This window comes from Rana temporaria, chromosome 4 (assembly GCF_905171775.1).
Source record: "Rana temporaria chromosome 4, aRanTem1.1, whole genome shotgun sequence".
NCBI lineage: Eukaryota > Metazoa > Chordata > Amphibia > Anura > Ranidae > Rana > Rana temporaria.
The window spans coordinates 206,835,290-206,850,445 of record NC_053492.1 but is presented as its reverse complement, the minus strand read 5'-3'; the positions used below and the strand labels follow the sequence as shown (position 1 = coordinate 206,850,445).

Genomic DNA, 15,156 nt, shown 5'->3' with positions numbered 1-15,156 from the left:
CAGCTAGAGGAGAAAAGAGCTCAGCACACAGTTTAAGTGCCATCTTCTGAGCAGCCACTAGGGGGCACAATACTGTAACATTCAACCCTTCTTGAAAACCTCAAATGAGGGGGCATCATTTAAAAAAGGAGGAACACTGGTATGTACTATTCAGGGAATATAGAATTGCTTAAAGGGGAGGTTCACCCTAAAAACGACTTTCTAGTATTACAATGGCCCCCCACATTACAATACAATTATGCCTATTATGTTTTTTTTTTTATGCTATACATACCTCGGTACAGCTAATTCACCCAGGAGTGGGCGTTCCTAACTTGCTGGTGATTGACGTGATGACCAAAAAGGAGCTCCCCCCGTCGCGTAAGCTGCGTCACGATTGGCGAAAGGAGCCGAACGGCGAGTCGGCGCTATACTGCGCCTTCGCACCGCCGTTCGGCTCCTTTCGGCAATTGTGATGCAGCTTACGCGACGGGGGGAGCTCGTTTTTGGTCATCACGTCAATCACCAGCAAGTTAGCAACTCCCACTCCCGCGGGACTCGCAACCCGGAAGCCACGGGTGAATTAGCTGTACCGAGGTATGTACAGCATAAAAAAAAAACATAATAGGCATAATAGGGTGAACCTCCCCTTTAAGGGGATTTTTGGAAAGAAATGCAGGAACACACACATAATATATATATATATATATATATATATATATATATATATATATATATATATATATATATATATATATATATATATATATATATATATATATATATATATATATATATATTTATATATTTATATATATTAATAAAAATATTTTTTTCAGCAAATACCAATTGGTCTTGCCAGAAATGCAGTTACTTCCTCTGAGTTGCACTGAATATCTTTCTCCTAACCATCTTCTGTAGGCTCCATGAGATCGATGGCTCTTTCCATAGGTGCAGTGACATAGCCACCCAGTATGTGTATTTGCAAGGTTATCGGGAGAAAAAAATGCAAGAGATGCTCTTAGTTTTTTTGTTTGGATGAACTTTAATTTCAATGAAGAAACCCTAACCCTTTACTTTCCAGGCTCAAAAGGCTGACTGTCCAGCTGTAGGAAGTCGGGCAGATATGCTTATATCTATAATCGCCCTGTCGTGTAGTGTAAATAAAGCAGTTTTCTTGTAGAAAATGTCAAGCCGAGTATGGCATAACACACTACTTTCTGTAGTACAGTATTATACCAGATTCAGATTGCGGTTTCCCAACTCCAGTTTCTGTAAGGAGTTCATGTGTTTAGAACTCGCCATTTGGCACAGATCTAGTAAATTCTATATACATCCCACTCTTGCATCAATGAGAATGTTGCCTGTTTAGGGTACTTACAGACAATAGCCATAGTTTCTTTAGGGCTACTATTTACCGTTTCATTTGAGTATCTGTTATGATAAAGACAGTTTCCGAGGACAGGAAGCGACTCCCCTTCCCATTGTTCTTAAAAACATCTACTTTTCCCTCTGGGCACAAGTGTTTCTGTAAATCTTTTCTGAAATCTTTTCCAAGGGCTCTGAGGAACCATTCTTGGTATATTCAAAACAGAAAAACGATTTGCCGACTATAAAGTACATAATGGTTAGAACCTCTGTCAGTATTTTAGCTACCACACGTGTGTCCACTATTCCAGCCATCTAAACACAGGCAGCAGTACAACCATTCCCCACCCAACAACGTGCCTTAATTCTCTATATCCTTACCTCATTACAGGAGCTTCCAGTCTGACAAAATCGGCCAGTATCAACTGTTGGACCCCTTTCACACTGAGGCAGTTTTCAGGCATTTTAGCGCTACAAATGGCTCCTGAAAACTGCCTCCCATGCCGCCCAAATGTGAAAGCCTGAGTACTTTCACACTGGGGTGTGCGCTTGCGGAACTTAAAGCGGGGGTTCACCCTTAGAGGGCACTTTTCCCCCTTAGCTTCCTGCTCGTTATTACTAGGGGAATCGGCTATTTATTTTAAACTATGTGCAGTACTTACCCGTTTACGAGACGCATCCTCTCCGTCGCTTCCGGGTATGGGCTTCGGGAATGGGCGTTCCTTCTTGATTGACAGGTTTCCGAGAGGCTTCCGACGGTCGCATCCATCGCGTCACGATTTTCTCACCTCGTCTTTCAGGACAGCACCTGGAGAGAGCGCAGCTCCACCCACTTCCCAGGAAACACTGCAGTCAATGCTATAAATTCCGCCCCCTTCCACCATGGCCTCAGTTGTAGTGTTTCCTCCGGCCATGGTGGAAGCGCTGCAGGGAACCAGGGGTGTGCTGTTCTCTCCCCAGGCGGGGAAGGTGGATTGTGTGTAAGCATACCGGTGTTTTAGGTTAGGAGGTGATCCTCCAGAGGCGGGCTCGACTTCTCCCCTGACGTGCGGGTGAAAGTCGGGTGCTTCTCCTCTTCGGTCCGGCGAGGACAGAGGCTGCTGGAGGTCCCGCTCCCTTAGTCCGGGCATCGTAGCTTGCGGGGGGGGCGGTCAGGTGCCGTCCTTCCGGCATACGAGGCTCCGGAGCGGAGGGCGTAGTGACGTCCTTTCCGGGTGGAGGCGGGACTTCCGGCGGCGCGTGGCGGCTTCCGGTTCCGGCCGCCTGGAACGCAAGAGGGGGAGTGAGCCTCGGCGGTGCTATTTCCGGGTCTCGCAGCGGCGAGAGGAACCCGGGAGATTTAAAAGAGCTGTCGCACGCCCGCAGCGTTCTGGGACCATGGAGCCAGAAGACGCAGCGGAGGTGGCGGGAGCAGGAGCCACAAGCACCAGCCCGGCCCAGGTAGGAGACCCAGCGAGGGTCAATGTACCAGGGTGTTGTTATGTCCCTCTTTTCTGCCCCTTCGGGGGAGGGGAGCCTGCCTCACTCACCCTAGTCACTTCTGTGGGTGCGTGTAGTTTTTTTGGTACAGCGGTGATGGGTACTGGTTTTTATTTGTTCACTAGCTGTGTGCACTTGTGTGTTTTGTTGGCTGGCGTACAAAGGTTAAACATAGCGTTGTTGTCCTTTGTGTCGTTTCAGAAAGTTAAAGAAAAACTTAAAGTGGTAGAACCTCCTCCTTCCAAGAAGCGGTGTGCTACTTGTAAAGCTTCCCTTAAAGGGAACTGGACCAAACCTTTATGCAAAACTTGTATTGCGGAGATTGTCAGGGGGGAGGCCTCTACTAGTTCGGCCTCTGAGCAGACCACCGTCAAGGGAACGGGGGAGTTGCTCTCTTCATTTAGGGAGGAGTTGCACCAGACTTTCCAGTCTTTTCGCTCCTTTCTGGACAAGGGTCCGACTAAAGGATCTAAGGCCAGGGCCAGTACCCCCTCCACATCTAGAAGGTTAGACAGTGAGTCCGAGGAGGAGGAACCTGAAAATGCTATTTCAGGATCAGAGGCGGAGGATGAAGAAGAAAGGGATACTTCTTCCTCACGCTATAAACTGTCCTTAGAGGAGGTTGATGACCTATTAAGGACAATTCATTCTACCCTAAACATTAAAGAAGATGCGACTCAGCTGTCATTGCATGACAGGATGTACCAGGGTTTGGATGAGGTAAAACATCGTACCTTCCCGGTACATAAAGTATTGTCTGAGACAATTAAAAGAGAATGGAAGGACCCAGAGAAGGCACCCTTCTTTTCTAAATCTCTGAAAAGGAGATTTCCTTTCGATGAGGATCCAACGCAGGCCTGGAATAAAAGGCCTAAACTGGATGCAGCATTCTCAAAAGTTTCCCGCAATACGGACCTAGCTTTTGAGGATACAGGTGCCCTTAAGGATCCCCTGGATAAAAGAGCAGATAGCCTGCTCAAAAAAGCCTGGGATACCTCCTTGATTAATCTTAAACCAGCTATGGCATCCACTGTGGTGGCCAGAAACCTTGAGCATTGGCTGGATCAGCTCAAAGGTCATATCGAGGCCGGTACCTCTCGTAGAGAGCTTTTGGAGTCCTTTCCAGTCCTTATGAAAGCGGTAGGCTATATAGCGGATGCTTCGGCTGAATCCGTGAAGCTCTCCGCCAGATCCTCGGCGTTGATAAATTCAACCAGAAGGGCCTTATGGGTTAAGACCTGGCAGGGGGACACAGCCTCTAAGCTGAAACTGTGTGGGTTACCTTTTGAAGGAGACTTGGTTTTTGGCACAGGACTAGACACCGTCCTGGATAGGACGGCGGATAGAAAGAAGGCTCTTCCTTTAAAAAAGGTAGATTCGGGGCCCAAGAAAAATTTTCGTCCTTTTTTCCAAGCCAAGGGTCCTAAGGAGGCACAAAGAGGTCAGGGTGGTAGACCCTGGCGGTCCCAGAGGGGCCGCGGGAAGCCTGGGGTGTTGTTTCGCTCCCCCAGCCAACCTGCTAAGCCCCAGTGACGGTCTCCCAGCTGTGGGTGGTCGGCTCCAAGCCTTCCTTCCACAGTGGGCAGAGGCGACGTCCAGTCCGTATGTGCTCAAACTGATTGCAGAGGGATACGCACTGGAGTTTTCGGGAAAACCACCGTCGCGGTTTTATGTGACCCAATTGCCCAGGGAGCAAGAGAAGTCTCAGGCTATGCTGACATTAGTGGAGGATTTTCTCCAACAGAGGGTGATTACGCCAGTTCCCCAGAGAGACCAGGGGGAGGGCTGTTATTCCCATATATTCCTTGTAAAGAAGCCGTCGGGCAAATTCAGGTTAATTTTAAACCTGAAGGTCCTGAATCTAGCTATCCGGTACAAGAGATTCCGCATGGACTCTATATACTCGGTGAGAAAGCTTCTTCCCCTGGGGTGCTTTCTAGCTTCAATAGATTTAAGGGATGCTTATTTGCATGTCCCGATCAGGACTTCCTCCCAGCGCTATCTGCGTCTAGCCATCAGAACAGAGAGCGGAGTGAGACATTTTCAATTCAGAGCCCTCCCATTCGGCCTTTCCTCCTCTCCCAGAGTCTTTTCAAAGGTGGTGGCAGAGGCCTTGGCACCCCTAAGGCTCAGGGGGATTTCCATAATTCCATACTTGGACGACCTCCTGCTGTTCGCCAAGTCGGAGGAGCAGCTTCTCCTGGACCTGAGGAGGACCCAGGCTCATTTGGAAGGGCTCGGTTGGATCCTGAACAAGGAAAAGTCAAGTCTAGTGCCCTCCCAGAGGATAGTCTTTCTGGGATACGTTATAGACTCTGTTCAGGGGAAAATCTTTCTACCAGAAGAAAAGATAGAGAAAGTTCAGGCTGCGGTGAAGGCAATTCAGACGAATGTGCCGATTTCTGTGCGCTCAGCCATGTCCACAATGGGCTTACTCACGGCCTCCATTCCGGCGGTGCAGTGGGCTCGTCTCCATTCAAGGGGCCTACAACAGGTGATCCTTCAGAATTGGACCCATGGGGAATCCCTAGAGAAGAGATTCAGAGTTCCGTCTTCAGTGAAGAGGAAACTTTGGTGGTGGAGAAGCCAGGCAAATCTGCGCCTAGGTCTGTCTTGGTCCTTCCTCACTACAAGGGTCCTAACTACGGACGCGAGTTCGTGGGGATGGGGTGCTCACCTGAACGGGCAGATGGCACAGGGATCCTGGACGAGGGAAGAGTCCAGAAGGTCCTCCAATTGGAGGGAACTCAGGGCCATTTGGTTAGGGCTAAGGGCCTTCCAGGAGCTGATTCTGGACCAGCATGTCCAGATTCTGTCAGACAACGCCACAGCAGTGGCGTATGTTTCCAGACAGGGGGGCACGAGAAGCAGAGTACTCCTCAGTCTGGCCTTACAGACTCTGTCCTGGGCAGAGGTGAATTTGGCTTCCCTATCGGCAGTTCACCTAAAAGGCAGCCTAAACATGCTGGCAGACTTTTTAAGTCGGACGAGGGTTCTGGAATCGGAGTGGTGTTTATGCCCGGAGGTCTTCCAAGAGCTAGTAAACAAGTGGGGAACTCCTCAGATAGACCTGTTCGCGGCCCAGTCCAATGCCAAGGTTCCGGTTTATTTTTCTCTAAACAGAATGGACCAGGCAGAGGGTCTAGATGCGTTAGTTCAACGCTGGCCCTTCCGCCTGTGCTATGCCTTCCCCCCGGTTCAGATCATTCCCTTAGTGTTACGGAAGCTTCAGGAGGAGAAGACTACTCTGATCCTGATAGCCCCATACTGGCCCAAGAGGCCTTGGTTTTCGAGTCTGTTGGAACTGGCGGTAGAAGACCCCTGGGTTCTACCAGTCAGAAGAGATCTACTTTTTCAGGGCCCTCTACTGCATCCAGACGTGAGTCGGTTAAGGCTCACGGCCTGGTTACTGAAGAGCTAATTCTTAGCAGGAAGGGTCTATCCAGACGTTTGGTAGACACGCTACTTAGTAGTAGGAAAGAGGTCACGAGGGCCATCTATTTCAAGACTTGGAAGGTTTTCAATTCTTGGTGTGAAGTTAAAAATTATTCTCCTTTGAATACTTGTTCCGTCTTGGAGTTTTTACAAGACGGTATGGATAAGGGTCTGGCAGCCAGCACCTTGAAGGCGCAGGTGGCGGCTTTGTCAGTGTTTCTAGAGAGACGTTTATCTCTAGAGCCTTATGTCATCAGATTTTTTAAGGCCTTAGCCAGGGCTAGGCCTTCCCCGTTTAAATTTTTCCCCAAGTGGGATTTATCAGTGGTCCTGGGGGGTTTGACTCAAAAGCCCTTCGAACCACTGGTAGACGCCTCTGTAAAGTCTCTAACTTTAAAATTGGTGCTTTTGGTGGCGGTCACCTCAGCAAGGAGGATTAGCGAGCTTCAGGCGCTTTCCGTTTTGGAGCCTTTTTTGTCAATCTTCCCTGATAGGGTAGTATTAAGAACTGATCCGAGTTTTCTTCCGAAGGTAGTGTCAGTATTTCATAGGACGCAGGAAATAGTGTTACCTACATTTTGTCCAACTCCTTCTTGTCCGAAGGAGAAGGAATTCCATTCCTTGGATGTCAGGAGATGCATTAGACGCTATCTAGAGGTCTCTAGCGAGTTCAGAGAGGCGAATTCGCTTTTCGTTCTGTTTTCAGGTTCCCGCAAGGGACATGGGGCTTCCAAAAGTACGCTGGCTAGATGGTTGCGCATGGCTATCCATGAGGCATACAAAGCTAAAGGTTTGGATCCCCCTCCGGGAGTTATGGCCCATTCTACTAGGGCGGTGGCAACTTCCTGGGCAGAACGGGCTGGAGCTTCACCAGAACACATCTGTAAAGCGGCAACGTGGACGAGCTTTTCCACCTTCGCTCGTCATTATAGGATGGATTTGCTCTCTGTGTCAGAGCAGTCTTTTGGCAGGAAGGTCCTGCAAGCGGTGGTCCCACCCCTAGAGTAAGTACTCGGTTATCATCTCCAGGTGCTGTCCTGAAAGACGAGGTGAGAAAACCTTAGTTAGACTTACCGGTAACGGTATTTCTATGAGTCTTTCAGGACAGCACCGATAACCCGCCCTTTTATTATTAAAGATAATATATATATATGCTAATGTGTGTAGTTTCTATGTTCTGCTTATCTAATTTCAGCGTGGCCGGAGGTACTCGTGAACAACTGAGGCCATGGTGGAAGGGGGCGGAATTTATAGCATTGACTGCAGTGTTTCCTGGGAAGTGGGTGGAGCTGCGCTCTCTCCAGGTGCTGTCCTGAAAGACTCATAGAAATACCGTTACCGGTAAGTCTAACTAAGGTTTTCCGAAAGAAGCCGAACGTCGGTGCGCAGGCGCAGTATAGAGCCGCACCGACGTTCGGCTTCTTTCGGCTACGAGTGACGCGATGGATGCGACCGTCGGAAGCCTCTCGGAAGAATGTCAATCAAGAAGGAACGCCCGCTCCAGAAGACCCATACCCGGAAGCGACGGAAGAAGATGCAGCTCGAAAACGGGTAAGTACTGCACATATTTTAATATAAATAGCCGATTCCCCTAGACCGAACGAGCAGGAAGCTAAGGGGAGATTTTTTTTTTTTTTTTAAATGGGTGAACTCCCGCTTTAAGAGAGTCCTGCAAGCAGCATCTGTGGGGTGGTTTGGTAGCAGTGTATACATCGCTCCCAAACCGCCCCTGCCCATTGCAATGAATGGGCAGCGCTTCCGAAGTGCCTAAAAAAACGCTTCAGAAGCGCTGCAACACATGCGTTTTTAACCCCTTTGTCTGCTAGCAGTGGTTAAAAGCACCCTGCCAGTGACCGAAAAGCGCTGCTCAAACAGCACCAAGGTGCCACTAAAACGCGTGCTGCTTTAGCGCTAGCCAGCTGCGGCTCAGTGTGGAAGGGGTCTTATGGGGACGACAAAACTCCTGTGTTGATGCTAGTTAGACTGTATCCTATGTAATTTCTGTTTTGCCTATAGTGCCACTTTAACTGACTGTGCCACTCAAATTTTTTAATTAAATGTTTGCTACCAACACAAGCGATAATTGGGTAAATAAATCTCCCCCCCCCTTTTTTTTTTTGTGAGGTCACAGCAACCTTATCCTTTTTTGTTATAGATATTTCCAAAGTCAGAAGTAGGCAGAGTGTCACCCATTTTTTTTTCATCTACCATCTTTATTTGGTGAAAAACACGCCAAAAAGGTGGACATGTTACTTTTAGCAGAAGTGTGAATGCAGCCTTAGCAGTGTCTGTGTCTTGAAGGGTTTAGTTACTTGAAAGTAAGGCCCTATTCACACTTGTGCGAATCGTCATGTGACTTTGGACCCCAAAGTCGCACCCCATGTTTCCCAATGAGTACCGTTCATATCTGCAACTTAAAAGTAGTTGTTGTACTACTTTGGTCTGACTTTCATGCGACTTGTGGACCATAGACCTCAATGTAAACCCCTGAAAATCGCACCCGCCTGATATACATGTGATTTGTGTGCGATTTTTTTTTTTTTTTTTTTGCATTATCACATAGGTCAAAGATGAAGTCGCACTCAAATCGCATCAGTCGCATGAAGTTGCAATGGAAATGGCATGGTTTTGAAGTTGCACAAGTGTGAATGGACTCCAAGGCCTGCCCTACACAGTTCAATTAGAACTGTTAATGGGTAGGCTGAATGTACCAAGTTGATCGAACATCTTGGGTATAACCAGCCTGCCGGATTCTCTTATGATTTACTGTCTTCAACCAGCGGGGGTGGCTCCCCCCCCCCCCCTGCTGGGAGAAGACAATGGCACAGCAAGAGGGACTCCTGCATAAACGCTGTCTGTTGATGGGGGAATCCAGCTGATTTCTTTCCTGAAACTCATGGCTGCAGGAAAGAAATTTGCTCTGTATGGCCTACCTAAATGTTTATGTCAAATGAAAGTATATGTGATAAAGCCTTGGGGGGGTTGTAAAAAATGTAAAGGAAAACATATTTTTTTCCCTAAATAGCTTCCTTTACCTTAGTTCAGTCCTCCTTCACTTACTTCATCCTTCCATTTTGCTTTTAAATGTCCTTATTTCTTCTGAGAAATCCTCACTTCCTGTTCTTCTGTCTGTAACTCCACACCGTTAATGCAATTCTTTCTCCCTGGTGTGGAGAAAGCCTCTTGAGGGGGCGAGCAGGAGTGTCAGGACGCCCACTAACACACAGCTCCTTTCTCTATCTGCAAAGTAGAGCGTCCTGACTTGCCTGCTCGCCCCCTCCCCCTCAAGAGTCTTTCTCTACACCAGGGAGAAAGCCTCGCATTACGGTGTGTAGTTACAGACAGAAGAACAGGAAGTGAGGATTTCTCAGAAGAAATAAGGACATTTAAAAGCAAAATGGAAGGATTGAGGTAAGTGAAGGAGGACTACACTAAGGTAAAGGAAGCCATTTAGGGAAAAAATAAATTTCCTTTACAACCCCTTTTAAGGACCAGAAGGATTTGCCCCCCTAACCAGGCCATTTTTTGCGATACGGCACTGCATTGCTTTAACTGACAATTGCGCGGTTGTGCAACACTGTACCCAAACAAAATGTATGTCAATTCTTGGATGTGGTGGCTACTTCGTTTTTCCCCTGGTGATCCTGCCAGGAAGTCTGTATTCAACAGAACAAGTTGTCCTCCAGATGTAGCAGTTGGAGGGTTTAGACAATCCATTTAACACTTACAAAGGTGCTTACAATGATCAGCTTTTATTTATGTAAAACCTTTATCACAAAAGCAAAAAAAAAAAAAAACTTGCTGTATCTTCTTTATAAAGTGATGGCCGAAGTTAGTTTATCGAAATCTGTTAGTGCACCCAACGCTCCCCCTCCTCTTGGATTAACACTACTGCTGTCCAAAGGTGTCTCTGTTTCTTCTTCATCCAGAGGCGCCCTAATACAGGAGGCATGTTGATCAGGTGAAAACCGCCTTTAAAAAAAATAAAAAAAGAACTCATGCAACCATCACATCTAGTGATTGGCAACATGTAAATATTTTTGGCTTTAATCCCGCATTCATGTTTTCCCAACAGCTGCTGGCAGCCTTATAAGTTGGGATTTAAAGCGGTATTAAACCCATAATAAAAATGTAATATATTGCAGCTTACTAATCATTAGATGTGGTGGCTGCGTTCATTTTCCTCTTCTTAGTCCCCCCCCCCCCCCCTCCCCTCTGTTTTCACCTAGTGACCCGGTCAGTAACACACCTGTATTGGTGCCCCCACTCTAGATGAATAAGTACAGGGGGCACAGCAGCACTGTCTGTCTGGGAAATGCATTATCAGATATAGATACCCTAACAAATTGAAGCCAAACTCCAGCTAACGTTGAAGTTATAGCAACAGGTTTTTTCTTGTAGGATAAAGGATTTGCATGAATAAATAAAAGCTGACCATTTGCAGTGGTAAATGGTTTGTCTCAACATTCGAACTGCTACATTTGTTCTGTTGAAAAACAGACTTGTTGGCTCACCAGGCAAAAATTAAAAGAATAAAAAGTAAAAAAAAAAGAGGCAATGACAAGCTGCAATATGCTTGCTTTTGTGTTTAATTCCACTTCCAATGCCAAGAGGTGGAGCAGTTTCCTAATCTCATTACAGCAGTGATTGGCTATTGCTGCAGATAACATGATTGATTGGGAGTACGGCTTGGTCAGTGTGAAGCCCACCTTTCCTTTCGCAGTATATATGTGGTGTTTGGTCAGGAAGAGGTTAAAATATTAGACTGCAAGTAGTGTTTTTTTTTTTTTTTTTTTTTTTTTTCTTGTAGCATGGGGAAGAGTTAGAACCTCTTAAGATATCCCCCCCCCCCCCCCCCCCACTTCAGCTTGCTGATTAGTGATGCAACGGATCGTCATTGATCCACGGCCCGAACGGGTCAATGTCCGCGGATCGGCACACCACGCGATCTGTGAATTGAGCCCATAGGAAAGGCTTCGGCCTAGCTCCAGAGCGGCGGCGGCCATCTTGGTACACCCGACGGTGGCCTAGGTGAGCTTCCCAGAGCGGCACTGACTGGGGAGATGTGGACATTGCAGTGGGGACTATATATAGTGGTGATCCGAAAAATGATCCGATCCGTGGCTCTGATCCAAGGAACGATCCAAACCGTGAGTTTTTTGATCCGTTGCACCCCTATTGCTAATGGGAGAATTCTCAACTGAGACACAAGATTTTAAACTGAAGCAAGGATCCCCATCTATCAAGACAGTCAGGTTGGGCGGAAGTTGGGCTTTTAATTTGAATTAAACCTAAATTATTAGCTGGAGCTTGGCTTCAATTTGTTAGTGTATATAAATCTGCTAGTATATTTAACACTCCTTACCCTAGCCCAGGCTGACAATGTTGCTCTATGTTGTGCCCCTGATCTTTCATGTAGAGTGGGGGCTCTCTAATATAGTAGGTATGTTACTGGCCAGAGAATGGAGGGAGAAAATGAATGCAGCCACCATATTTCATGATTGCCAAGCTGCAATATATTACTTTTTGGTTTTAAGTAGCTAGTTGGATCAGCTAGATTTCCATTCGGAGTAATAGCCCAACTACAGCCATAGCTTGCATTTGTATTGAATAGTATGGTAAGTCCAATAGGGGAGTTTGCCCTGCACTTCTGTCACATTGAAAAGAAAATCTCCTGGATGAGTTCAATGACATCAACATAGAAGAGGAGGGAGAGGATAGCACTAGAAATCAGCAAAATGATGTGTTCAGTTTCAGCAGCATTTAAAAAAAATGCATTTTAGTTGATGGGGAAGACAACATTTTGGCTTTGGTGCTTTAAATGGTTTCTGAGAGTTGGGGAAGCTCCATTCAACTTTACTGGACCTGTTTTTTGTGCCAAAATGGACTCATTAGCTGAGAACATGAGATATATTGAATTTTTATTCCCAGTTTAATATGTCCTCCCCATTTGTTGGCAAGTTACTAGCATTTCAGTGGACTGATGGACCATACACATTATTGCCTACTTTGCAGGGAATCTGTTGGAATTTGGGGTGATTGAGATGAGCTTTTTATATGGGTCCCTATAGGATATGTTTTATTTTGCCACCCTAGCTACTATGACTTGGACCCATCTCCCACACACGTTTTAAGTAGAAGTCCACCCTAACACTAAAAGCTCTAAATCTACAGACCTTCACAATCTAAGACTGACCTATCTAGCCCTGGAAAGAGGAAATCTCTTTACAGTGGAAACCTTAGAGTGCGAGTAACGCGGTTAACAAGCATTTCGCAATACAAGCCATTTATTTATTTTAAATCCTGACTCGGTTTGCGAGTGTATCGCAATACGAGCAGGATTCAAGCCTCTGCGGTGTGCAGTACTGCGTTTGGCCAGAGGTGCAGGGGCCCTGGTGAAACCGGGAATCGTTTGGAAATACTCGGAAAAGGACTCGAGTGTTTTCAACCTTTTCTGAGTATTTCCGAGTCTCTGGTGCCCCCCACTTCTGGTATTGCATGCCATAGAAGTCAATGTGGAACTAATTTTTGTTTCTATTGACTTCTATGGGGGGAACTCTCTTTGATATGCGAGTGCTTTGGATTACAAGCATTCTCCTGGAACGGGTTATGCTTGTAATCCAATGTTCCCCTGTACATAACTTTTTTTGCAGCTGCACTGGTCCGCTCCCACACTGAGCTGTCAGCAGTGGCATCTATGTGCATGTGGGTGCAGAAGAGGCAGCAGACAATGGAAGCCCCATAGTAAGTCTATGGGTGACAGTCCTTCCATTTCATTCATTTCACAGCCGTCATTGGCTGTGTCCTCTGCAGAGCTTCTGCCGCTGGAGACCGGATTGGAGCGGCTTCAGAAAGGTATGTATAGCGATTTCTTTACAGGGATAGGTTATTAGATCATGGATGCCTGTAGATTTACAGATTTTAGTGTTAGGGTGACCTTCCACTTTGATTGTGCAACTCCCACTTTTGTTAAGAAAAAAAAAAACATTCCCATCTGAGTGATATGTGCATTATAAGGATTAGAACAAAATTTGTTGCAGATTCCTATCTTTTGATATTCCTGAAGAAATCCCTGTTTGGTCTTCTGTGCCTATGTTCTCAGTGGGTCTAATGGAAGTGGTTTTCTAAGTATCAAGCTGTTGCAGGGCACGAATGGGGAAAGCTGCTGGGCCTGCATCCCTTTTAGACATGTTCCTATTGGGCGTATCTCACCAAAAATGACACTTGTTGCAGGGGATGCCTGAAACCTGACTTGTATCTTAAGCCAATCACACAAGCAGGAAATGTTTCTGGGGAGTGGTCTGTACACACTCTGTGTACACAACACCTCCAGGTAGCCATATTGCATTATATTTTCTGAAAATTACAGTGCTGCAGTTTGAAAAGGAAAGATATTAACCAATTAAAATATGACTTGTGTCGCAATTGTATATGCTATATATCCCCCCCCATGAAAGTTTAACGTTACCATTGATGGGGGGAACATCACTACTTTATACTCCCCAGACAAAACTGAGTGCAAATGATGAAATCTGACACAACCAGTGCTGACCAGGCTCCCCAGTTTTCAGTGGGGATAAATGTATATTGGGGACAGAGCTGACTGGCACAGGCAGCAGGACGAGAAATGGAAGGTGATCCTTATGTACATTTCTAGATGAATTCAAGCTATCACAGATGATAGCACCCCTGTGTGACCAGCCAGTAGGTAATAAAAACCTTTTAGGCCTCGTTACCACCATACATGCATAAAAACTGATGGAAAAAAAAAAGCGCAGATTTGACTTGCATGGGCTAGTTTACTCCATGTGCAGATCACATGCGTAATTTGTAAGTAGGTCTTCAAGGATACCAAGAAATCCATTGATTTCTGTGTGTCCTGTTCACACCAGAACAATGCTGTCACATGAGGTGTGGTTTGTTTTTGTGTGTTTTTTTTGTTATTTTTTGTTTCTATATGTGTAGATAACTGCATACAATTTGCATATTTCTGCACAAAAATCATCCACATGTAAATGTGATGCCAGTGTTGTGGTGGGAACAGGGCACATGGAGAACTATTGTTTTCTTTGTGTCCTTGCAGAGACAACTGCAGAAAATCTCCTGTCTATACATGGTATGAACAAGGTCTAAATGGATGAATCAGACTATGCTTTGGGCTGGAATCAAGTCAGAGGCATTCCCTTCATCAGAAATGGCAACGCAGAGAGAGCTCCACTGCAGACTTTTTTTTACAGGTAAAGTGGATTTCTATTTTTTATTTTTTGTTTTTAATTGGGCATGTATTAGAACCTTTGTCAGGATTTTACCTCATTAGTTAGACTTGTCCTGTGCCCAATCTCACAGAGACGTGATACGGTTTTATTTTTAGTTGTCACCAGAGCAGGAGGTGGAGGGAAATTTTCCAGTGGGGGACACGTTTAGGTAAATACTGATGAAGAGAGGAATTGCTGTTGCATCTCTGGAAGCAGACACTAAATTATAAACTGACAGTATTTAACCCTTCAAGGAGTAACTGGTAGCTGACCCATATGCTAGATCAGCACATGCATCATGACACATTTTTTTTCTATAGGATGCCCTGGGCCTCTGCAGTTCTACATTCTGCTAGCTATAGATTGGTCACACTCCTCATCTCATTATGCCTGCAGGAGCTGTCACCAGCAGATGGGGAATGTGTCATTGTGTATCTGGTTTGGGGTTTCTTCCTCCCAAGTGTTTGCTGGTGTCAGTCACCATAGTTTTGAGACACTGAGGTTCAATCTGTTTAGCGTTACTGCAAGTGCAGTTCTGCAATGTAGAACTAGACTATATTGTATAGTGTGCAAGTCTGGGAATGTCCGCTTCCATCAGAGGTTTTTTTGAACGGCTATTTGCTGACCGAATCCATTTAAA

At 46.0% G+C, this 15,156-nt stretch overlaps 1 protein-coding gene across 4 annotated transcripts in view; it reads left to right on the top strand.

Moving 5' to 3' along the window:
- Positions 1-15,156, top strand: part of EIF4G1 (eukaryotic translation initiation factor 4 gamma 1) — a 98,223-nt gene that overhangs the window by 24,013 nt on the left and 59,054 nt on the right. For 3 of the 4 annotated variants that reach the window (XM_040349790.1, XM_040349789.1, XM_040349788.1), the window contains exon 2: positions 14,345-14,498. The exons of the other annotated variant lie outside the window; for it this stretch is intronic. In XM_040349790.1, the coding sequence (XP_040205724.1) occupies positions 14,395-14,498 (104 nt within the window). In that variant the 5' untranslated portion in view covers positions 14,345-14,394. The remainder of the gene's footprint in view (positions 1-14,344; positions 14,499-15,156) is intronic. 4 annotated transcript variants of the gene reach the window in all.